This window comes from Pollachius pollachius (genome assembly GCF_949987615.1).
Source record: "Pollachius pollachius genome assembly, chromosome: 3".
NCBI lineage: Eukaryota > Metazoa > Chordata > Actinopteri > Gadiformes > Gadidae > Pollachius > Pollachius pollachius.
The window spans coordinates 29321657-29345996 of record NC_136936.1 but is presented as its reverse complement, the minus strand read 5'-3'; the positions used below and the strand labels follow the sequence as shown (position 1 = coordinate 29345996).

Here is a 24340-nt window from a genome sequence, read left to right as displayed (position 1 = left end):
CCCACAACCCCAACAGACTACTTCATGAAAAATTACAGATGCAACAACAGTGTCATAAAAAGTCCTTAACAGCGGCCTGCCCACCCCAAAAGACCTTAATCTTCTCAGCAAGTGCAGACGACTTTGGCCCTTCTTGTACAAGGAATCTTTGTTATGTGACCAGTCCGTTTATTGTTGAGGTGAATGTTTGTGTTTGCACAAACTATGTGCACACACCCACACACACACACACACACACTACACATCATACATGCACACTCATACACAGACTACACACATTGCACACACACTATACATACGGATACACACACACACCCACACTACACATCACACACTGCACATCCTTTACATTCTTTATCCTATACTCACTATACTCTTTATACTCACTACACACATCATACACACACTATACACATTTTAAACACACTACAAACATCAACAGAAACCTCTGAACAGGTACACAAACACACACACGTTACACATTACACGCTCTATACACACGTGCACACACACACACACACAGCATACACACACACACACACACACACACACATCACACACACTACACACACACACTACACACACACACAAACATCACACCCTAAGCACACAATGCATTCTACAAACATCCTACACACACTTCCCACACCCTACACACTACCTAAACACACTACACACACTAGAACAACACACACACACACACACACACACACACACACACACACACACACACACACACACACATCATACACACACTACACACAACATACATACAATTCAATTTCAATGGGACGATGTGCAATTAAAACATAAATGTAACCATTTGATGCATCACACTTAGGGTAATTTAAATCTGCAGTCCCTATGTAAAAATAAATACAACAAATGTAAAAAAATCAAACATCACTCAACAAGTAGGGACATGTAGCAAATAGCAATATATCACACATGAAATGTCCCTCACAGGCACACATATACGCACACACATACTACATGATCATAGGGTGTGGCGACATGCACAGCCTAAAACACTACACCCACACGCATACACCCCTTGTCAGCCCCATGGGGAGATAAAAGTGACTGAAATAAAAAGTAATGATGGTCACTAACAAAGTTAGGGTTTGTTTTGCATTACACTTGCTTGGCAAGTGTATTGTTGTGAGAGTTGTATGTGTTTTTTTAAATTAGCTTTAAAGCCACCAAACAAACCACTTTTTTTTTATATTGTCTGGAATAGTGTTCCATTGTGTAACAGTTTTAACAAAGAAGGCTGCTTGCCAAAATGCTGAATAGCAGGAGGGTACAGTGCAGTTATGTATGGAAGTTTTCTAGTGGACCATACAGAGCCACGGTAACAGACAAACCCGTGCAAACAGGTGGGAGCCAAGCCTTTTCGGATTTTGTAAACCTTACATACATACTGTGGCTTTTTCAAAAGTAAATAGATTGTGTTTGTGTACCTTAGTGACTTTTTATCAAAGATTTTCAGAGCCTGTTTTTACAAATATTCTATAGGCCTGATTGTTGTTGGACTAGCCTCATAGACACATTAGATGGAACGCAGGGGAATTACACTATCTGGTGTTTGGCGTGGTGCTTTAGATTGCTGTGCAAAAAAAGCACATAATCCACTGTGGATGGTTTTAGTTGACTCCTCAATAACATATCCAGCACCAGAGAAGTCTGGCTCGCAATCGCAGAACCCGCGACCGACCCGCTGTTCAGGCGTCCGACCCAACCCGCACCGTGTCCGACACAGTACATTATTTTTCACCCCTTTCATCCAAATTGTGCGGGTCACCCGTCGGGTACCCGAACCCGTTTAGGACTCTTTGGACTCTTGTAGGTCTTTACTTGTTGTGGAAGTACCAGAGACGTCCGAGAACCCGACGCAATCTTTAATTCATAATATCATCCTGAGGCGCACACAACTTTTGGCCGTGATATTATATATTATATTACATTATATAGATACCTGTATATTATATTATATAATATTATTAGATATAGAGCTCCGGGAGTCCGCAAACGGCAACAATCACTTCTCCTCCATGCTGCTGTTCACTTTGGACTATAGGGAGTGAAAGCTGATTGGCTGTTATGTTACCTCCCTCAGGGAGTGAATGCTGATTGGCATCGTGGGAGTTGTCGTCTTGAATACACAAGCGCCAAAAAGCCACTGTCTGCCTTTTCTCGGTCAAGAAGGCACCAAATTAGAAATTTATGTTACTATTCGACTACATATATGAACCACTTTCAATGCAGATTCATGTTTCCACCGATGAAATTATCCTTTAAAGGACATGACACAATCACGTTTAATTTAGGCTATTGATCTTCTCTTTTACCTACTTTCGGTCTGACTTTTTATCATTTTATTATATTTGTGAAAATACAATGTTCTTTCCAAGATGTGGGAATAGTCTGTGTGGAAAGGATAGTCACATGTAATTGCAGCAAAAGTGAAGGCTGGAAATGTATTTCTTGCATTTAACCTTTAGGGGTCTGTGTGCCGGCTTGGCACCGCCCAGGTAATATAAGGCCAGGTGTGTATTTGGCAGAAACTGAATGTCAAGGGAAAGAGGCTTTAAAAAAGTCTTTAGACCACGCACGCTTATTAAGTCTAGTTCGTTGTTGTTTAACCTTATAAAGGTTTTTTCGTTTCCTAGTACTATTGTCTTAATTAAGAAGACAGTTTGGTTCTTTTTTGTATGGTCAAATAAATGCAATCATTTTTTTAAGTCGTGAGTGCTTGAAATCTTTGGCAGCGAGTCGAACTGACCTCGTCTTCCGTACCCATGGCCCAAACGAAGAACGGCCGAGACATTTAAGTCTGAAGACTTTTGGATTGAAGAAGAAGCGCCACACAAGCAGCAGAGAATGTGGACAAAGTTTCTGCATTTTGTGAGTAGATGGATTTCATGTTGGATATGATCGAGCCACTGCGCTTGCAATGAATCTTATCGACAGCAACAAGGAAATGTTCCCACCAGCTTGCGTAAATGCGCTCAATAAAAGGGTTGGATGAATCTTGTTTGCCTTGGTCCAATAAGTGAATGGACCAAGGCAAAAATATAAAATACCACAACCTGTGTTGCAATGTCTATCACTGAGAAAGCAGTTGAGACGCTATTGATAAAGGCAATCGCATTGCGCAGGGGAAGCTTGGCGCTTTAACGCGGAAAAGGAATGAAATCAATGCTTTATTGGAAACTGGGGAAAGTAAAGAAAACATTGGAAAACATGTAGAGGCTCTCAATACGTATGTGGAAGAATTTATTGAGTTTCAAAAGACTGTTCAAAACCTCCTTTCAAGTGAAGGGGAAAAGGAGGCAGATCATACGGACTGGTTCGAGCCAAAACTTGTCCATATAAGAGAGTTTCTAAATGGCATTAACCTATGGATGGATGAAGTGGAAAGAACTGAGGACGAAGAGGATAAAAGTGAGGATGATGATGAAGTGAAAAACTTGGATGATGAGGAGCATAAAGAGAAACCAGTGGGACCAGAGGACAGTGTATCCCAATCAAAAAGGCCCCAAAGCAAAACCAGCTCCTCCAGTTACTCCTCCAGAGCATCTTCTGCTTGTTTAAAAGCTAAGGCAGAACGTGCTGCTCTGATGGCTAAAGTGCAAGCATTGGAGATGAAACATGCTTTGGACATGCAACAAGCTCCAATTATAGCAAGGGGGGAAAGGCTTGCCATAGAGGCTGAATTGGCTGCTGCAGAAGCAAAAATTTATGTTTACATGGAGAGTGAATCATTGGCTGCAGGACAGGCAACCCAACCATCAATAACCAAACAAAATAAATCACCAAATCTATCAACATCAAAGCAATTGAAGAGAATGGTTTCACTGATGTCATGAGAAAACACAATTAAATAACTGAATTGCTTGTAAAGCAACATCAAGCATCTCTACTTCCTACCAGAGAAATTCCTACATTTTACAGTGATGTCCTACAGTATAGATCATTCATTATGGCTTTCGAACAAGGAATAGAGCGCAAAGTGGACAATTATGAAGGTATTATTGTAGCAAAAGTCTTTAGCACCTGTAACTGCAGATTTTGTATGCGTACACTAAAGTCACAAATGTGTAACAGTATATTTGAAGTCGTAAATATTTATTTTGCATGTGTACTCTAAAGTCACAAATGTGTAACAGTACATTTGAAGTCGTAAATATTTTTTCTACCATTGTAAATACAAAATAGGGTCTACGAGTTCAGAAGTATGTGTTACATGTGCATAAATCCTATCCTTTGCATCACAACTTCAAAGAGTCATGCAATTGACATTTTTGCTACAATCATTGCAGCGCAGTTGGTGCAAAACACATTCACACACCCGTGTTTCAGAATCTGAGAACATGCCCAAAATGTGTGCATTCGTAAACCCAAATGTGGACTAATGCATTAGAGGTTGCACAGCTTTGAAAAATTTCCTCACAAATAAAATTATATAGAACGCTATGTTGATTCAGCATTTTAATGAGTGAGCACAAGTCCATCGTTACAACTGCTTGAATCTGCTCCTGCAAGTCTCAGCTGTGGGGTTTTTTGCAGGTAGCTTTGCAGCACGTCTAGGTGGTACATGTGTAGCAAAAGTGATTTGTATCCGAATGAGGCAGAGCGTCCGTGGGCGGGACAAAATTGCAGCAGTAACCAATGAAAGTCGCCGGCAGGGGGTGCATTTTTCAAACTACACTGGGACCATCCAAGCAGACCATTAAAATACATTGAAGGACACTTGCGGCATGTTAATGCAATAATTTGGGGGGAATTCAGTTGAACTAAGTAATTTAATTTGACATAATGTAAGATACCCAACTCCGTCGTGTAGGATGCCTTCTTGTCTACTTTCAAGACTCCAGAAAGTAAGTGTTTGCTTGGATGGTCCCAGTGTAGTTTGAAAAATGCACCCCCTGCCGGCGACTTTCATTGGTTACTGCTGCAATTTTGTCCCGCCCACGGACGCTCTGCCTCATACGATACAAATCACTTTTGCACAAATTTTGTGCATGCTCTCAGATTATGAAACATGGGTGTGTGAATGTGTTTTGCACCAACTGCGCTGCAATGGTTGTAGCAAAAGTGTCAAGTGCATGACTCTTTGAAGTTGTGATGCACAGGATAGGATTTGTGCACCTGTAACACAGACTTGTGAACTCGTAGACCCTATTTAGTGTTTACAATGGTAGAAAAAATATTTACGACCACAAATGTACTGTTACTCATTTGTGACTTTAGAGCACACATGCAAAATAAATATTTAGGACTTCAAATTTACTGTTGCACATTTGTCACTTTAGTGTATGCATACAAAATCTGCAGTTACAGTTGCTAAAGACTTGCTACAATAAAACCTCCATAGACAATATGCAGGACAAATTATTCTACTTGGAGCAATGCACAAAAGGAGAACCCAAACAGCTGGTTTGTAGCTTCCTCCACATGGACCCAGAAAGAGGGCTCAGAGAAGCAAAAGATCAACTTGAATGGCATTTTGGCAATGAAATGAAGCTGACAGCAGCACACATGGATAAGGTCCTGAGTTGGCCTCCAATAAAAGCAGAGGATGGACCAGCATTAAGGTTGTATGCTCTGTTTCTGCGAAGCTGCTTCAATATAATGAAAGAAGTACATTTTTTGAAAGAGCTGGAGACACCATCTCAGTTGAGGACAATGGTATCAAAATTGCCCTTTAAAGGAGTAGTTCGGAATTTTGGACATAGAGCCTGATCCCAAGTTAGCCTTGGTGTTCTTTATCATTGGAGACAGTTTTCAACACATTTCATTCAGTCCTTTTAGTTGCAGAGTTTGCTCTTGCTAGGCTAGTGCACGGCAACGGGCAATACTAGCCTGCTAATACAACAGTCTTACCCACTCCACAGTACACCCGAGGCAAATCAACTATAACGCCAGACGGTCGATGTAAATGTCTCTGTTGATAGAATAATGTTAGAAATAAAACCAACCTTGCATCGCATTGCATTTTGAGGGACTTGCTGTGTCTCAGCAGCAGCTTTATATTCCTGGTAGTAGGCTACGGCAGCGGCGGACTGATACCTAGGTTAAATTCCGCTGCTGCTGAGAAAGTAGTCCATCAAAATGCGATGATTCATGCGATGCGAGGTTAGTTCTTTTTCTAACATTCTATCAACACAGACATTTACATCCATAGTCTGGCGTTATAATTGATTCACCTCGGGTGTAGAAGAAAAAAAAAGTCCAGTTAAGGGGGGAAATTCTTCAGATTAGGCAACAAATTGCATTATCTGAAGAATGTTGAACTGGAAACAATCAAAGCCAACACCGGGCTACTGATTGGTGCAAATTCTCCAAAAGTTATGGAGCCATGGAGAGTCATTAACAGCAAAGGTCATGGACCATTTGCTGTCAAAACCCTCCTAGGATGGGTAACAAATGGCCCACTTGGTCACAAGGAGTTCATGGGCGACTGTCATCCTGTATCTGTAAACAGGATAGTCATTTCCAGTTTGGAAGAGATTCTAACTCAGCAGTATAATCAAGATTTTGCTGAGCAGCATTATGAAAAGCAAGAAATGTCTGTGGAGGACAAGCAGTTCATGAACATCATATCAGATGCAGCAGTCCTGAAGGATGGGCATTACTACCTCAAGCTTCCCGCTGTGAGCCAGGTGTGAGCATGCCCAATAACAGGCACAGTGCCCTACAAAGAGCACAACAGCTGCTGAAGAGGTTTAAAAGAGACCAAGCATTATTTGAGGAATACAGGGCTTTCATGCAGGATGTGCTGGTAAAAGGTTATGCGGAGGTCATACCCAAGGATCAATTGGAAACCAAAAGTGGCAAATTGTGGTACATACCACATCATGGGGTCTACCACCCACGCAAAAAAAAGTTACGTGTGGTGTTTGACTGTGCATCAACGTTTCATGGAACCTCTCTTAGTAGAGGATTGCTGCAAGGTCCAGACTTGACCAACAAGCTGATCGGAGTCATGCTAAGGTATCGTCTCCGATGACGGACATCAAAGGCATGTTTAATCAGGTGAGAGTGGTATGAGGAGATGTCGACTTCTTGCGCTATCTCTGGTGGCCAGATGGGGACATCACTAAAGAGCTCATTGTTCATAGGATGACAGTCCAAATCTTTGGAGCTGTATCAACATCCAGCTGCGCCACTTTCGCCCTGCTGAAGATAGCAGAAGATAACAAGAATGACTACCCAGCTGAGGTCGTGGACACTGTCAGACAGAATTTTTATGTAGATGATTGTCTGAAGGCAGTTAGCTCTGTGAAAAAAGCAGCATGGCCCTGAATTTCTAAAGACACCTCCATGCAAATGGCCAGGGATGAAAGGGATGAAAATCCAGGCGAGATCTCTGTAGAATCCAGAAGCGAGGAATGTGGTACCGGTCTATGCAGCAGTGCTACAGCCCAGTGAATCTCCTACTGCCACCCTCCTAAGTCACTTCTCCAGCTGGATTGACTTAAAAAGAGCAGTGGGATGGATCCTAAAATATAAAGAGCTGCTTAAGCAACTGCGTCAGGAACGAGCCAAGGCGCTTGCCAAGAACCAAGGCTCAAGCAAGCAAGATGACACAGTAGCCAAGCACATGCAGCAGGTCAAAGCCAGTATAAAGACGCAAAGGCTTGCTGTTGAAGACATGGCTGAAGCAAAAAAGGCCATTATATGCTTTGTGCAGAGACAGAGCTTCCCAGAGGAAATGGCTTCATTGGAAAAAGGCACAGTCAAGAAGACAAGTTCTTTGGTCAAACTTGACCCAGTAATAGTAGATATAGATGGTGTTTTGAGAGTTGGTGGGAGGCTGAGCCGAGCAGCTCTTCAAGAAGAAACAAAGCACCCAGCAATATTGCCCAAAGCCAGCCATATTTCTAAGCTCATTCTTCGTCACACACACAAAGTGGTCGGCCACAGTGGACGGAATCACATGCTTTCCACTCTTCATCGTAAATATTGGATCCTCCATGCCAATGCAGCAGCTAGAGCAGTCATCAGGAAATGCTTAACCTGCAAGCTTCGACGCCAGAGTGCTGGCAACCAAAAATGGCAAACCTTCCTGTTGACCGCGTCTCGCCAGAGCTCCCTCCGTTCACGCACGTCGGGGTGGACTACTTTGGGCCAATTGATGTGAAACGGGGCAGGAGTATAATTAAAAGATATGGGGTAATATTTATCTGTCTGCGTGCAGTCCACCTGGAGTTGGCACATGCTCTTGACACAGATATATGTATAAATGCCCTCAGGAGATTTATATGTCGGAGAGGGCAGGTGAAGGAAATAAGGTCTGATAATGGAACAATCTTTGTGAGTTCAAATCGAGAGCTAAAAGAGGCCCTTTGGGAGCTCAACCAAGAGAAGATCCAGAAAGCTCTTGTGCAGGAGGAGATAAAGTGGACCTTTTAATCCTCCCCACAGAGCACACCATTTAGGTGTCTGGGAGAGCCTCATACAGCAGGTCAAGAGAGCACTCTATTCAGTGCTTAAACAGCAAACTCTGGATGATGAGACCTTGCAACCCGCTATGTGTGAGGCAGAGGCTATGCTAAACCATCGTCCCATCACCCCATCCAGTTACGACCCTGATGATATCGAAGCACTAACGCCCAACCACATCCTCCAGCTCAAAGGTAAACCAATAATGCCACCCGGTTTGTTCAGAAAGGAGGACTCATACATTTGTAAAAGATGGAGGCAAGTACAGTACATTACAGACCTCTTCTGGAAAAGGTGGGTCAAGGAATACCGCACAATGATGCAGGGCACAAACCACGAAGGAACTTCAAAGTTGGGGACCTCGTCTTGTGGTGGAAGATACATCACCCAGGAACTCGTGGCTCATGGGACGCATCACAGAGAAATGGCAGACTCTAAAGGATATGTTCGCCGTGTTCGTCTCAGACAAAAGACAAAAACATCGGTTTTGGAGCTCCCCGTCACCCGGCTGCGTCTCCTGTTGGAGGCAGAGTAAAGCCTTTCCCAAATCGCCATGTTCTTGAGTCTGCCCCGGCTCTACACTTATCCTGATACGTCCTTGCACACACATGCACACACAAGACATTGTGACGCTGCCACGTGGTAGCGTGAAGAAACCTTTTTCACATAAGAGAAGAGAAATTTGACTTTGTTGAATGATCTTTTTATGCAAGTGGGCTTTTAGGCATACAATTTCTTGTGCCTCATGGACAATTATGATTTCCTTAACTGGACTTTTGGAATGGGGCCATGTATCGTGAGATTTTGAGTGAAAACCTCCTTCCATCAGCAAGGGCACTGAAGATGAAACGTGGCTGGGTCTTTCAGCATGACAATGACCCCAAACACACCGCCCGGGCAACGAAGGAGTGGCTTCGGAAGAAGCATTTCAAGGTCCTGGAGTGGCCTAGCCAGTCTCCAGATCTCAACCCCATAGAAAATCTTTGGAGGGAGTTGAAAGTCTGTGTTGCCCAGCGAAGGCCCAAAAACATCACTGCTCTAGAGGAGATCTGCATGGAGGAATGGGCCAAAATACCAGCAGCAGTGTGTGAAAACCTTGTAAAGACTTACAGAAAACGTTTGACCTCTGTCATTGCCAACAAAGGGCATGTAACAAAGTATTGAGATGACCTTTTGTTATTGACCAAATACTTATTTTCCACCATAATTTGCAAATATTTTTTTTAAAAATCAGACAATGTGATTTTCTAGATTGTTTTTTTTTTCATTTTGTCTCTCATAGCTGAGGTATACCTATGATGACCACTGTATATATATATATACACACGTGGACAAAATTGTTGGTACCCCTCTGTTAATGAAAGAAAAACCCACAATGGTCACTGAAATAACTTGAAACTGACAAAAGTAATAATAAATAAAAATTTACTGAAAATTAACCAATGAAAATCAGACATTGCTTTTGAATTGTGGTTCAACAGAATCATTTTAAAAAACAAACTAATGAAACAGGCCTGGACAAAAATGATGGTACCCCTAGAAAAGATTGAAAATAATTTGACCATAGGGAAATGTTAAACTAAGGTGTGTCGTCTAATTAGCATCACAGGTGTCTTCAAACTTGTAATCAGTCAGTCTGCCTATTTAAAGGGTGAAAAGTAGTCACTGTGCTGTTTGGTGACATGGTGTGTACCACACTGAACATGGGCCACAGGAAGCGAAGGAGAGAGTTGTCTCAGGAGATTAGAAAGAAAATTATAGACAAGCATGTAAAAGGTAAAGGCTATAAGACCATCTCCAAGCAGCTTGATGTTCCTGTGACTACAGTTGCACATATTATTCAAAAGTTTAAGGTCCATGGGACTGTCGCCAACCTCCCTTGATGTGGCCGCAGGAGGAAAATTGATGAAAAAATGAAGAGACGGATAATAAGAATGGTAACCAAAGAGCCCAGAACAACCTCCAACGAAATTAAAGGTGAACTCCAAGGTCAAGGTACATCAGTATCAGAACGCACCATCCGTCGTTGTTTGAGCCAAAGTGGACTTCATGGGAGACGACGAAGGAGGACACCACTGTTGAAAGCAAATCATAAAAAAGCGAGACTGGAATTTGCCAAAATGCATATTGACAAGCCACAAAGCTTCTGGGAGAATGTCCTATGGACAGATGAGACAAAACTAGAGCGTTTTGGCAAGGCACGTCAGCTCTATGTTCACAGACGCAAAAATGAAGCATACCAAGAAAAGAACACTGTCCCTACTGTGAAACATGGAGGAGGCTCAGCTATGTTCTGGGGCTGCTTTGCTGCATCTGGCACAGGGTGTCTTGAATCTGTGCAGGGTATAATGAAATCTGATGACTATCAAGGCATTCTGGAGAGAAATGTGCTGCCTAGTGTCAGAAAGCTTGGTCTCAGTCGCAGGTCATGGGTCCTCCAACAAGATAATGACCCAAAACACACAGCTAAAAACACCCAAGAATGGCTAAAAGCAAGACATTTGTCTATTCTGAAGTGGCCTTCTATGAGCCCAGATCTAAATCCTATTGAACATATGTGGAAGGAGCTGAAACATGCCATCTGGAGAAGGCACCCTTCAAACCTGAGACAACTGGAGCACTTTGCTAATGAAGAGTGGGCCAAAAGTCTCATTGACAGTTACAAAAATCGTTTGATTGCAGTGATTGCCTCAAAAGGTTGTGCAACAAAATATTAAGTTAAGGGTACCATCATTTTTGTCCAGGCCTGTTTAATTAGTTTGTTTTTTAAAAATATTCTGTTGAACCACAATTCAAAAGCAATTTCTGATTTTCATTGGTTAATTTTCAGTAAATTTTTATTTATTATTACTTTTGTCATTTTCAAGTTATTTCAGTGACCATTGTGGGTTTTTCTTTCATTAACAGAGGGGTACCAACAATTTTGTCCACGTGTGTGTGTGTGTATATATATATATATATATATATATATATATACATACATACAGTGGGGCAAAAAAGTATTTAGTCAGCCACCAATTGTGCAAGTTCTCCCACTTAAAAAGATGAGAGAGGCCTGTAATTTTCATCATAGGTATACCTCAGCTATGTGAGACAAAATGAAAAAAAAAAAATCTAGAAAATCACATTGTCTGATTTTTAAAGAATTTATTTGCAAATTATGGTGGAAAATAAGTATTTGGTCAATAACAAAAGGTCATCTCAATACTTTGTTACATGCCCTTTGTTGGCAATGACAGAGGTCAAACGTTTTCTGTAAGTCTTTACAAGGTTTTCACACACTGCTGCTGGTATTTTGGCCCATTCCTCCATGCAGATCTCCTCTAGAGCAGTGATGTTTTTGGGCCTTCGCTGGGCAACACGGACTTTCAACTCCCTCCAAAGATTTTCTATGGGGTTGAGATCTGGAGACTGGCTAGGCCACTCCAGGACCTTGAAATGCTTCTTACGAAGCCACTCCTTCGTTGCCCGGGCGGTGTGTTTGGGGTCATTGTCATGCTGAAAGAGCCAGCCACGTTTCATCTTCAGTGCCCTTGCTGATGGAAGGAGGTTTTCACTCAAAATCTCACGATACATGGCCCCATTCATTCTTTCCGTCACACGGATCAGACGTCCTGGTCCCTTGGCAGAAAAACAGCCCCAAAGCATGGGGGCTGTTTGAAGCATGGGCTCCACCCCCATGCTTCACTGTAGGTATGGTGTTCTTTGGATGCAACTCAGCATTCTTTCTCCTCCAAACACGACGAGTTAAGTTTTTACCAAAAAGTTCTATTTTGGTTTCATCTGACCATATGACATTCTCCCAATCCTGTTCTGGATCATCCAAATGCTCTCTAGAAAACTTCAAACGGGCCCGGACATGCACTGGCTTTAGCAGGGGGACACGTCTGGCACTGCAGGATTTGAGTCCCTGGCGGCGTAGTGTGTTAGTGATGGTAGCCTTTGTTACTTTGGTCCCAGCTCTCTGGAGGTCATTCACTAGGTCCCCCCGTGTGGTTCTGGGATTTTTGTTCACCGTTCTTGTGATCATTTTGACCCCACAGGGTGAGATCTTGCGTGGAGCCCCAGATCGAGGGAGATTATCAGTGGTGTTGTATGTATTCCATTTCCTAATAATTGCTCCCACAGTTGATTTCTTCACACCAAGCTGCTTACCTATTGCAGATTCAGACTTCCCAGCCTGGTGCAGGTCTACAATTGTGTTTCTGGTGTCCTTTGACAGCTCTTTGGTCTTGGCCATAGTGGAGTTTGGAGTGTGACTGTTTGAGGTTGTGGACAGGTGTCTTTTATACTGATAAGGAGTTCAAACAGGTGCCATTAATACAGGTAACAAGTGGAGGACAGAGGAGCCTCTTAAAGAAGAAGTTACAGGTCTGTGACGGCCAGAAATCTTGCTGGTTTGTAGGTGACCAAATACTTATTTTCCACCATAATTTGCAAATAAATTCTTAAAAAATCAGACAATGTGATTTTCTGGATTTTCTTTTTTCATTTTGTCTCTCATAGCTGAGGTTTACCTATGATGAAAATTACAGGCTCTCTCGTCTTTTTAAGTGGGAGAACTTGCACATCTGGTGGCTGACTAAATACTTTTTTGCCCCACTGTATATATGGATCTGACTGGGGATAGGATAGGTTAATTCACTTGATGTGGTAAACAGTCTGGTTATGTTTTTAAACTGTTTATTCTCTTGCTAGAAGGGCTATCTAGAACAGTGGTTCTCAAACTTTTTTGAGCAAACGCCCCCCTGACCTTACCCTGATCCTCTGGCGACCCCCAATAAAAAAAATTAAATAAACTAACAACCCCACTCACACTTGTGTTATATTGCTTAAAGGTGTCATTGCATCGTTTTTCATTGGTTTTGCGGTGGTCACTAATAGCAACGAATGCCCCCTGAGTCGGTTTTGGTGAAAAAAATAAATAATATTAATGAACATTCATGACATGCACTGTCCATCACTGTAATAAACCCAATAAAAAGTAGCTGAGACGGTAGAGGGGTTAGAAACCAATCAATGAAAATAGGCTATTTATTTCAGGTAGGTTATGTTTTCACCCAAAAAATTCGAAAACCATTAAAGTTTAAAATCCCCCCCAAAAAAATGAAAAAATGAATCACGTTCCCAGTGCCCCCCTAGGTTGTGCGAATGCCCCCCCTGGGGGCGGTACCACCCCCGCTGAGAAACCATGATCTAGAACAGGGCTGCCCAATTTGGGGCCCACGGGCCAAACTTGGCCCGCAACCGATTTTATTTGGCCCGCGCCTTACCCACTGTATATATTATTGTTTTCCGCCATCAGCGCTCGGAATCTGCGCTCGCTCTCATTGAATATTATTTATTGGTGCACTTCCATTCCTGACCCTAGAATAACATTGTGATAAATTGATGGTAGGGTGGCGCTGTTGAGCTCCTATCCTGTTCAGCCGCCTCCCACATATTTGACTAAATATACTGAAAATTTTTAATTTTGGCCCACAAGCCTCCCCACGATTACATTTTGGCCCTCCACTGGGAAGAATTTGGGCCCCCCTGATCTATAAAGACTAGGCTACTTTATTTTGAGAGGCTCCTGGAATCCCCATGTTTCTTTCTAAATAACTAACTACCATAAGTGACTACAATAATTTCATCATTTCTAGACTGAATTGAATTAATGCAGTACATAGTTACCAGTAAACATTCCAATTAATATTGAAAAATAAAAATGTATCAAAAAATTATATTTGGGGTAATTAAATAATATCCTGAGCTTTCGCCCGAAATAAAACAGCCTAGTGATGCCACTGGTCCTACCATTGAACTTCTGTCGAAGCCTCCGGGCTACTTTTTTCGTGACAGTGTTCTAATGCGAAAATGGAAACTTCACAATGTCCCAGATGATTGGCAGGTAGTGTCACAGATCGTTGTGCCTGCTGCTTATCGAGAGGAAATACTTAGAGTAGCCCATGATGCTGCTGCTGGACACTTAGGCGTCACCAAGACATACGATCGCACCCTGCGTCATTTCCATTGGCCTTGACTTAAAGATGTAAGTCATTTTTGCAAAACGTGCCATATTTGCCAACTCATTGGCAAACCAAATCAGAAGATTCCAACTACTCTGTTGTATCCAATCCCGGTGATAAACGCTCCTTTTGAGCACATGATAATTGATTGTGTAGGTTCTCTTCCACGTTCCACTAGTGGTTGCTCTTACTTATTCACTTTGATGTGCGCTAATACCCGCTTTCCGGAGGCTATGCCTCTGCAAAGAATAACCAATAAAACCTTAACGCAGGCACTGATTAAGTTATTTTTGCTTGTTGGACTACCCTAGTTAATACAAAGCGATAGGGAAACTAACTTTACTTCTCATGTTTTCACCAGAGTTCTTAAACAGTTTAAGATCGAGCACAACATCTCCAGCGCATTCTACCCGAAAGCCAGGGAGCGCTGGAGAGGAATCACCGGCGTTTAAATCAATGCTTAAGGATTACTGTCTTGAACTAGGGGTGAGTTGGGAGGAGGGTGTTCTATGGTTGCTACTGGCCTTGAGAGAAGTGGTCCAGGAGTCCACTGGTTTCAGCCCAGCTGAGCTAGTGTTCTGTCACATACCGCACGGCCCGCTGGCCGTTCTCAAAGATGCTTGGTTAAGTCAGTCCAATCCGCGTAGCATGCTTCATCATGTAGGTGACATCAGGTCACGTCTGTTCACTGCGCCTGAAATGGCAAAAAAGCAACTCCAAGGTGTACAAACAAAAATGAAAAAGTGGTACGACACCAAAGCGAAAAGACGCGTGTTTGGGCCGGGTGACAAAGTGCTAGTGTTACTCCCTGTCCTCGAATCATCTCTTCAGTCTCGTTTCAGTGGTCAATACACAGTCGAACGAAAGGTATTTGATCATGATAATGTGATTCACACTCCAGATCTATGCCAGAGTTCACGGTTATGTCATATCAATATGCTGCAACCTTACTATGCTCAAGAGTGCAATACTGCTGCGCTCTCCGTAGTCCTGAACTCTGAGTGTCCGCTGGCTAAAACGTTTCCTGTTATGTTGTCTTCTTTAGTGGGGACTGAAGAAGATGACATCGCAGATCCAAGTAGGTCTGTCCCTGTTGGCAGGCTTAAAAATTCTGAAATGCTTGCGAAACTCCCGGAGTGTCTTCTACTGAGAGTGGACTGCTTTGTGGTGGCTAAAGCCACCATTTCAGGGAGAGGGTGTTACGGACCCTCTTTATTTTGTTTAGTTTGTATATGCACTCTAGCACCCCCTGCTGGTGCTATTATGTTGTGTGGATTATTTTCTGGCTTTCACCTGTTTCCAGCTGCTCCAATTGGCAATCATCGTGTACAGCTGGCGGTATCGCCTATTTAAGCAGACCGGATTCTGGAAGAAGCTCTCTCTCAACATGAAGATTTGTGGTTGGGCTCAAGCCCACCACCACATCTTCCTTTTTTTTCTCCTGCATGAGGCCGTAATTGTTTGGCAATTGGCATTTTAAGCCACTTTTCAGTAATTCTCATGTCCATCCATTCATGATTAGAGCCTAAATAATGGGCCGTAATAGTGTGCGTGTATGTATGTGTGTGTGTGTGTGTGTGTGTGTGTGTGTGTGTAGGTTTGCAGTGTGTTAGAGAGTCTAGAGCAGGAGTATCGGAGAGATGAGGACTGGTGTTCGGGTCACGACAAGGTCAACTCTGTTGCCAAGGGCGACCAGCTTCTCCCCCTCATCAGCAAACACCTGGAGCAGAAGGAGGCCTTCCTCAAGGTAACGCACACACACATGCACACAGAAGCAAACACGTACACGCACATGTATACACATGCACACACTCACACACACAGACACACACACACACAACAACACACACATATTCTAAAGGTGTTGTAAGAGGTCAATGTTGAATAACCTGGCCTAGCGTGTGTTAACGTGTTGTAACCTAGCTTGTGTTAACATGTTGTAACCTTGCCTAGTGTGTGTTAAAATGTTGTTACCTGGCCTAGCGTGCGTAAACATGTTGTAACCTGTCCTAGCGTGTGTTAACATGTTGTAACCAGGCCTAGTGTGTGTTAACATGTTGTAACCTGGCCTAGCGTGTGTTAACATGTTGTAACTTGGCCCAGCGTTTGCTATCATGTTGTAACTTGGCCCAGCGTTTGTTAACATGTTGTAACCTGGCCTAGCGTGTGTTAACGTGTTGTAACCTAGCCTAGCGTGCGTTAACATGTTTTAACCTGGCCTTGCGCATGCTAACATGTTGTAACCTGGCCTAGCAAGTGTTAACATGTTGTAACCTGGCCTAGTGTGTGTTAACATGTTGTAACCTGGCCTAGGGTGTGTTAACATGTTGTAACTTGGCCTAGTGTGTGTTAAGATGTTGTAACCTGGCCTAGCGCATGTTAACATGTTGTAACCTGGCCTAGCGTGTGTTAACATGTTGTAACCTGTCCTAGCCTGTGTTAACATGTTGTAACCTGTCCTAGCCTGTGTTAACATGTTGTAACCTGGCATAGTGTGTGTTAACATTTTGGAACTTGGCCTAGCATGTGTTAACATGTTCCAACCTAGCATGTGTTAACGTGTTTTAACCTGGCCTAGCATGTGTCACCATGTTGTAACCTGGCTAAGCTTGTGTTCACATGTTGTAACCTGGCCTAGCATGTGTTAACATGTTGTAACCTGGCCTAGCTTTTGTAAACATGTTGTAACCTGGCCTAGTGTGCGTTAACATGTTGTAACCTGGCCTAGTGTGCGTTAACATGTTGTAACCTGGCCTAGCGTGCGTTAACATGTTGTAACCTGACCTAGCGTGTATTAACTTGTTGTAACCTGGCATAGCATGTGTTAACATGTTGTAAGTTGGCCTAGCGTGTGTTAACATGTTCCAACCTAGCATGTTTTAACGTGTTGTAACCTGGCCTAGCATGTGTTACCATGTTGTAACCTGGACTAGCGTGTGTTAACATTTTGTAACCTGGCATAGCGTGTGTTAACATGTTGTAACTTGGCTTAGCATGTGTTAACATGTTCCAACCTAGCATGTTTTAACGTGTTGTAACCTGGCATAGCGGGTGTTAACTTGTTGTAACCTGGCTTAGCTTATGTTAACATGTTGTAACCTGACCTAGCTTGTGTTAACATGTTGTAACCTGACCTATCTTGTGTTAACATGTTGTAACCTGGTCTAGCGTGTGTTAACGTGTTGTAACCTGGCCTAGCGTGTGTTAACGTGTTGTAACCTGGCCTAGCGTGTGTTAACGTGTTGTAACCTGGCCTAGCGTGTGTTAACATGGTATAACCTGGCCTAGCATGTGTTAACATGTTGTAACCTGGCCTAGCATGTGTTAACATGTTGTAACCTGACCTAGCGTGTGTTAACATGGTATAACCTGGCCTAGCATGTGTTAACATGTTATAACTTGGCCTAGCATGTGTTAACATGTTATAACCTAGCATGTGTTAATGTGTTTTAACCTGGCCCAGCATGTGTTACCATGTTGTAACCTGGCCTAGCATGTGTTAACATATTGTAACCTGGCCTAGCATGTGCTAACATGTTGTAACCTGACCTAGCGTGTGTTAACATGGTATAACCTGGCATAGCTTGTGTTAACGTGTGTTAACTTGTTGTAACCTGGCTTAGTTTATGATAACATGTTGTAACCTGGCCTAGCTTGTGTAAACATGTTGTAACCTGGCCTAGCTTGTGTAAACATGTTGTAACCTGGACTAGCTTATGTTAACATGATGTAACCTGGCAGAGCGTGTGTTAACATGTTGTAACCTGGCTTAGCATCTGTTAACATGTTGTACCCTGTCCTAGCTTTTGTAAACATGTTGTAACCTGGCATAGCGTGTGTTAACATGTTGTAACTTGGCCTAGCGTTTGTTAACATGTTCCAACCTAGCATGTTTTAACGTGTTGTAACCTGACCTAGCATGTGTTACCATGTTGTAACCTGGACTAGCTTGTGTTAGCATGTTGTAACATGGCATAGCGTGTGTTGACATGTTGCAACCTGGCTTAGTTTATGTTAACATGTTGTAACCTGGCCTAGCTTGTGTAAACATGTTGTAACCTGGCCTAGCGTGTGTCAACATATTGTGGCCTGGCCTAGTGTGTGTTAATATGTTGTAACCTGGCCTAGCGTGTGTTAACGTGTTGTAACCTGGCCTATCATGTGTTAACATGTTGTAACCTGGCCTAGCGTGTGTTAACATGTTGTAACCTGGCCTAGCATGTGTTAACATGTTGTAACCTAGCCTAGCTTGTTAACGTGTGGTTCCATGTCCGGTAGGCATGTACCCTGGCCAGGAGGAATGCGGAGGTGTTCCTGAAGTACATCCACAGGAATAACTTTACTCTTCCAGGGGGAACCCCTCACACCAGAGCCCCTGAACAGCAGGTCAAAGGTCAGGAGGTCAACCAGCCACACCATTGCATTGACCAACATAAAATTATGACTGCTGATTACTACTGTGTGTATCTTTATATATGTATGTGTTTGTGTGTGTACACGTGTGTTTATCTGTGTGTTTGTGTGTGTGTGTGTGTCGTGTGTGTGTGTGTGTGTGTGTGTGTGTGTGTGTGTGTGTGTGTGTGTGTGTGTAGCTATTCTAAACGAGCTGCTCCAGAGGGAGAACAGAGTTCTTCACTTCTGGACCTTGAAGAAACGCCGGCTGGACCAGTGCCAGCAGTACCTGTTGTTCTTACACAGCGCCAAGCAGGTCACACACACACACACACACACACACACACACACACACACACACACACACACGATAACATGTTGTCTCTGGGTCCCTAACATCTCATCACACTTCTCCAGGAAACCCCTGTTGTGTAGAATCAAGACAGAATAATAAAGCTCATTATATGAAACCTAAAAGGGACGTGTTTCATATTTTGCAGAGAAGTAACAGCTCTGACTGTTGCCAGGCAGATCTTCTGTTGTTGTAAACGTTTGGTCCTCCTTGTGGTCTCTAATGGTAGTGAATGGTAATGCTTTCTAGGTATGCTCCTGTTTCCCTTTAAAAGAAAATATCTCAATTGAGCCAATCAGAGGAGCTCTTGGTATCCACTGAAAAAGGATGTCAGCAAGTATAGAGCTAATACACAGAAAATACAACTTTTTTGTACTGTGGGCTTAAGAAGGGATGCCATTTCAAATATAAGTATGTTTGATTACTATGGGGGCAGTTTAATGAAAACATAGAAAGGGTAAATTCCTAATATAAAAATGTGCTTGTTAGTTTCCACAATGCTCACAAACCTTTACCTTTTCTGTGTTTGCGTGTACTTGAGTGCGTGCGTGCATGTGTATGTATGTGTGTGTGTGTGTGTGTGTGTGTGTAGGCTCTAGACTGGATCCAGCAGACGGGGGAGGGGTATCTCTCAACTCCCAGACCATCTGAGGATCTACAGAAACACCAGCAGTTCTCCCTGTTGGCCAAGGTAGAGAGACACCAACTCATAGCGCACAGAGAGGGAGAGAAAAAGGTGTTTGTGTGTGTGTGTGTGTGTGTGTGTGTGTGTGTGTTTGTGTGTGTGTCTGTGTATATGGACAAGGTGGAGGTGATGGTGTAGATCGTGTGTGTGTGTGTGTGTGTGTGTGTGTGTGTGTGTGTTTGGAGGTGATGGTGTGTGTGTGTGTGTGGACCAGGTGGAGGTGATGGTGTAGTTTATGTGTGTGTGTGTGTGTGTGCAGCGGACCCGGGACCAGGTGGAGGTGCTTGTGCGGCTGGCGGACGGGCTGGTGGAGCAGGGCCATGCCCACTCCACCGAGCTGCGGCGCTGGGTCTCGTCCCTGGACCGCCGCTACCGGGACTTCAGCCTCCGCCTGGGCCAGTACCGGGTGGACCTGTACCGAGACCGGGGCCTCGAGCCACAGGTACTACTAGTACTAGTATGTGTAGTGGTACCCACTGGTACCACTACACATGCTATATACTAATGGCAGTACCTCCTTTAACCACTACAAGAGAACAACATACAGCGTAATGGAGGTGCGCACAGGTAGCGAGGCAGGTGCTACAGTTGCCGGCTCCGCTGATCCCCAGTTAAACAATAAGCTGGGTTTTTGTTTTAAAATCAATGTTACACAAAGGGTAAAGATCGCTGATTTGATTCAGGAAGTCATAGTCATAAGTTATATTGTAACCCTCCTCATTTTATCTGTACGTTGTTGTTGGGCATCAACAAACCTACAGCAACAGAAAGAAAGCAATGTTTTTACCTGTGATCCACGGAGTCAGTTCATCTACTAGTCCACGATACTCAACGATGGAAAAGCGACTGCTCCTATAAAGCGGTTCCGATCTACGGAGAGAATAAAGCCATCCAAACAGCTAAGGAAATCTGTCAGCTACCTCGTTATCATACTCCTGCTTGCTGGCGATGTCCACCAAAACCCTGGACCTAACTCCAGCCCATGGTGACCCACAGTGCGCTATTGCGTCCATCAGACAAGGTACTGTTGATCCTATGGGTAACTTTGAGTTCCCCCAGCGAAGTGACAATAATCCATCGTCTTCTAAACTGTCTGTCACACCGACCACTGTGACTAGCGTGCTCCCGGCTATTTCCAACGTGTGTAGTAAATCCAGTAGCGTACCGTGGGGTTTAAGTCAGGGCCTTCAGTAACGAACCCCACCAACAGCCAACCCCCAAACACTCAGACATGCACACAAATTTCATATTAGGTGCCGATAAAGCCAACACAGCCACAATATGCGCTACTGCATAACATCCACAACAAGACAGTTGATCTTCAGCAACAACAACAGCGCACACGCACACCACCGCAGAGCTAAAGTAATGCAGCATCACCATCAGATCTTTCCTTACGTCACTCCGCAACCAGATTGCATATTACACACATGACACAAAGAAAAGTGTTCACAGTTATTGTTGTTATGTTCATGTTATGCTTTCGCAACTTCAACGGATTCAATAAAGTAGCCTATAGCGACAATATTACAAGTGCACCGCCAGTTTTTTAACAAAATTGAAACATACAAGTAGGCCTTTATGCTACATATTTCACAACAGCTATTCCCGCCAGAATATTAAGCCCACAGGAGTAGGAGTGAACGGGTTCATTTAATATGCTTATTAAGCAGCATCCACACACAGCATTACCATTAAGCCTACTGCCCAAATTCCAGCAATATATTTGTGTTTCCAACCATTACAAAAATGTGTTATAAACTAAAGTACCACAACAACATTATCGCTCCTACACAGTGCAAAGTAAAACTCACCCATCACTTAAACTAAAACTCCTGTTTTAGTTTGATGAGCAGCTCCTTCTCGATGGAAATAGATGCCAGTGCAGAGAGTCGGGTCTGTCCGGTTGCATCACGTGAGTACGCTTTTATGCGCTTGAGAGCTGAGAAAGATCGCTCAACTGAATCTGTAGACACTGGTATGGTCACGATCAAGCAGGTGAGGGCATACAGCTGTGGCATGCTGACTGACAGCCCTGTGCTCCTCAGGAAAGTCAGTAGGTCACTTGGGCTCTTTCCCTGAAAGTTGCTCATGCTGTACATAACTTTGAGCTCAGCTCTGAGTCTGCCCATGTCAAACTGTGCACCGTAGCTCTCCTCCAGGCTCCGGAGCTCTTCTTCAGGAAATGTTTGCTTGAATTTTGCAAACAGTTGTGCATCCAGCCATGCAACAAACAGCAGACGTTCGTGATCGGCAAATCAATCCCTTATTTGCGTGCCGATGCTGTCGATTAGAGATGTGTGTAGCTCTCTGAAGTGCGCGCGCGGGTCTGGTCGGCCTCTGTCTGCGCTCGGCTGTCCCATGGCCTCCGCTGTCCTCTCGTAGATGGCATCAAATTCATCATGCTCGCCTTCAACACTCTGCCAAAAGTCTGTGATTCTGGCAAGACTGAACTGCATATCCAAACTCTTATTTTGCTGTATTCCGAAGAGCACATCAGCAAAATCAAAAATGTTGATGAAAGCAAAGAGAAAAAAACAGAAGTCATAGCTTGTCAGTTGTGACAAGTGTCCTGATGCACAACGTACTGTTTCACGGTCAAAATCCTCAGCGTGATCGAAGACGTGCTGGAAAACCTCGACCAGCTCAGTTCTTTTGTCGTGCACCGTGCCCACCAACCTGGAGTGAAAGTTCCACCTCACCTGTGACACCCGCGGCAGCCGCCTCTCACAAAATTCATCCAGCAGTTTTGTGCGCTTTGGAGAATGTGTGAAAAAGGCAGACAATCCTCCCAGATTTGCAAAAAAAATCTTGCACTCACGGATTTTTGCTGCTCCCTGGGACAACAGCAGATTCTATGTGTGGGCATAACAATGCACAAAAAGAGCCTGGGGGATTTCTTCTTTTACACACGCCTGTGCGGCATTTAGTCCATTACAGCGGCTCCATCGTAGCACTACGCCACCAGCTTGGTCTTACAATCGTAGCTGGCCAACATTTCAATTACCAATGCTGCTACATCATGAGCTCGTTTTTTTTCTGTGACATCCTCATACTTCAGAGATCTCTCCTTTACTCCCATGTCAGTTACAAACCTGAGTACATTAGAACAGCTGAGCAATGTGGCTGAAATCAGTGGTCCCATCCACCATGACTGCGACAAACTTAGTTTGATCGATCTCCTTCTTGATGGCATCATTCAGCAAAAACGGTGGCAGTGGCAAGTAGGGATGGGGATCGAAACCTGGTTCTATCAAGGACCCGTTTCCACTTTTTTCAAAACCTGAAAATCATTAATGTTTGAGCTTTTCGATACCACTATCGAGTACCGTCGTTCATTTATTATTTTTTTTGTCCCGTAGGTCATGTAACGTAATGTTGTTTCTCTCGAGTTGCGTCACGGCATTTAAATCAAATCAATCCAATCACTGCAGTGTGTCCACCAATGTTTTTGAATGGAATTGTTAGCAAACAGGTATTACAAGTAAAACAAGTGAAGTCTGGCAGTTAACTTTGCTCGCGAGGATGGCTGAATGGGCAGAAAGGGCGAAAATCATTTATTGTAAAGGGGGGAACACAATGGCCAAGCACATTAGCATTGTGCATCAAATAAAGACCAAATGCAGTACCTTCGACTGTTTCCGAGTTGAAAAGACTGTCTCCTCCTTCTTCTGTCGCACTGCAGTCAGGCCCGTCTTAATCATCCACTCAAACTACGAGTGGTAATCGCACACACAGACATTGTCGCTAGTCCCGTTTGTTAAAAATAGTAATCCAATTTTGAAATCGGTGTTGTAATCAGCAGCATGCAAGCTAGTTATCTTAAAAAGTAAATAAAGTTTCAGATGTGCTGCGGGATGATGTGTTTAGGTGGCTCAGTAAAACAACTGTCAGGTTATCATGATGCGGTCGAATGTAACAAAGAAACGGTAAATTGAGTTTTGGTGAGAAACATGAGTAATACTGTATTACTCATATTTCTGTGTTACTAATATAGTTGTATAGTGCTCTAATCATTTAAGTTTATATAACTAAAACTACTGATGTCAATATTTATCAAGAATTACATATTTTATTTAAAATGCAATTATTTATTTTACTAAATATTTTCCTCATCACTAAAAACGCTTCGTATTTCCACCAATTAATAGAAAAGTAATGATAGTGGTATCGATAAAGACTCGGATCGTTAAGGAGTATCAAAAATGGTATCAATATCAATCAATATTAATGATCCCCATCCCTAGTGGCAAGGTGGTTTCGCAAGTCAGCATCATAGTCGAACAGCAGAGACAGCAGTTCAAGGTAATGAACTCTCCCCTGAACGGCAATTCATGCTGCCCCAAAAAGATGACACAGTCAATGAGACGCTTCAGTATTTCCCGGTTTTTTCTTACTCTCTCATTGTTCAAGCTCGTCTCTCGTCTCCGCTGCTCATCCAGCTGCAAG

General features: G+C 43.3%; 1 protein-coding gene across 1 annotated transcript in view; it reads left to right on the top strand.

The window, feature by feature from the left end:
- The window catches only part of kalrna (kalirin RhoGEF kinase a), a 179514-nt gene that overhangs the window by 63009 nt on the left and 92165 nt on the right, over positions 1 to 24340 (top strand). Inside the window, exons 23-27 of the mRNA XM_079733768.1 lie at positions 16060 to 16209; positions 18741 to 18855; positions 19055 to 19170; positions 19799 to 19897; positions 20151 to 20333. Coding sequence (XP_079589894.1) covers positions 16060 to 16209; positions 18741 to 18855; positions 19055 to 19170; positions 19799 to 19897; positions 20151 to 20333 — 663 coding nt within the window. The remainder of the gene's footprint in view (positions 1 to 16059; positions 16210 to 18740; positions 18856 to 19054; positions 19171 to 19798; positions 19898 to 20150; positions 20334 to 24340) is intronic.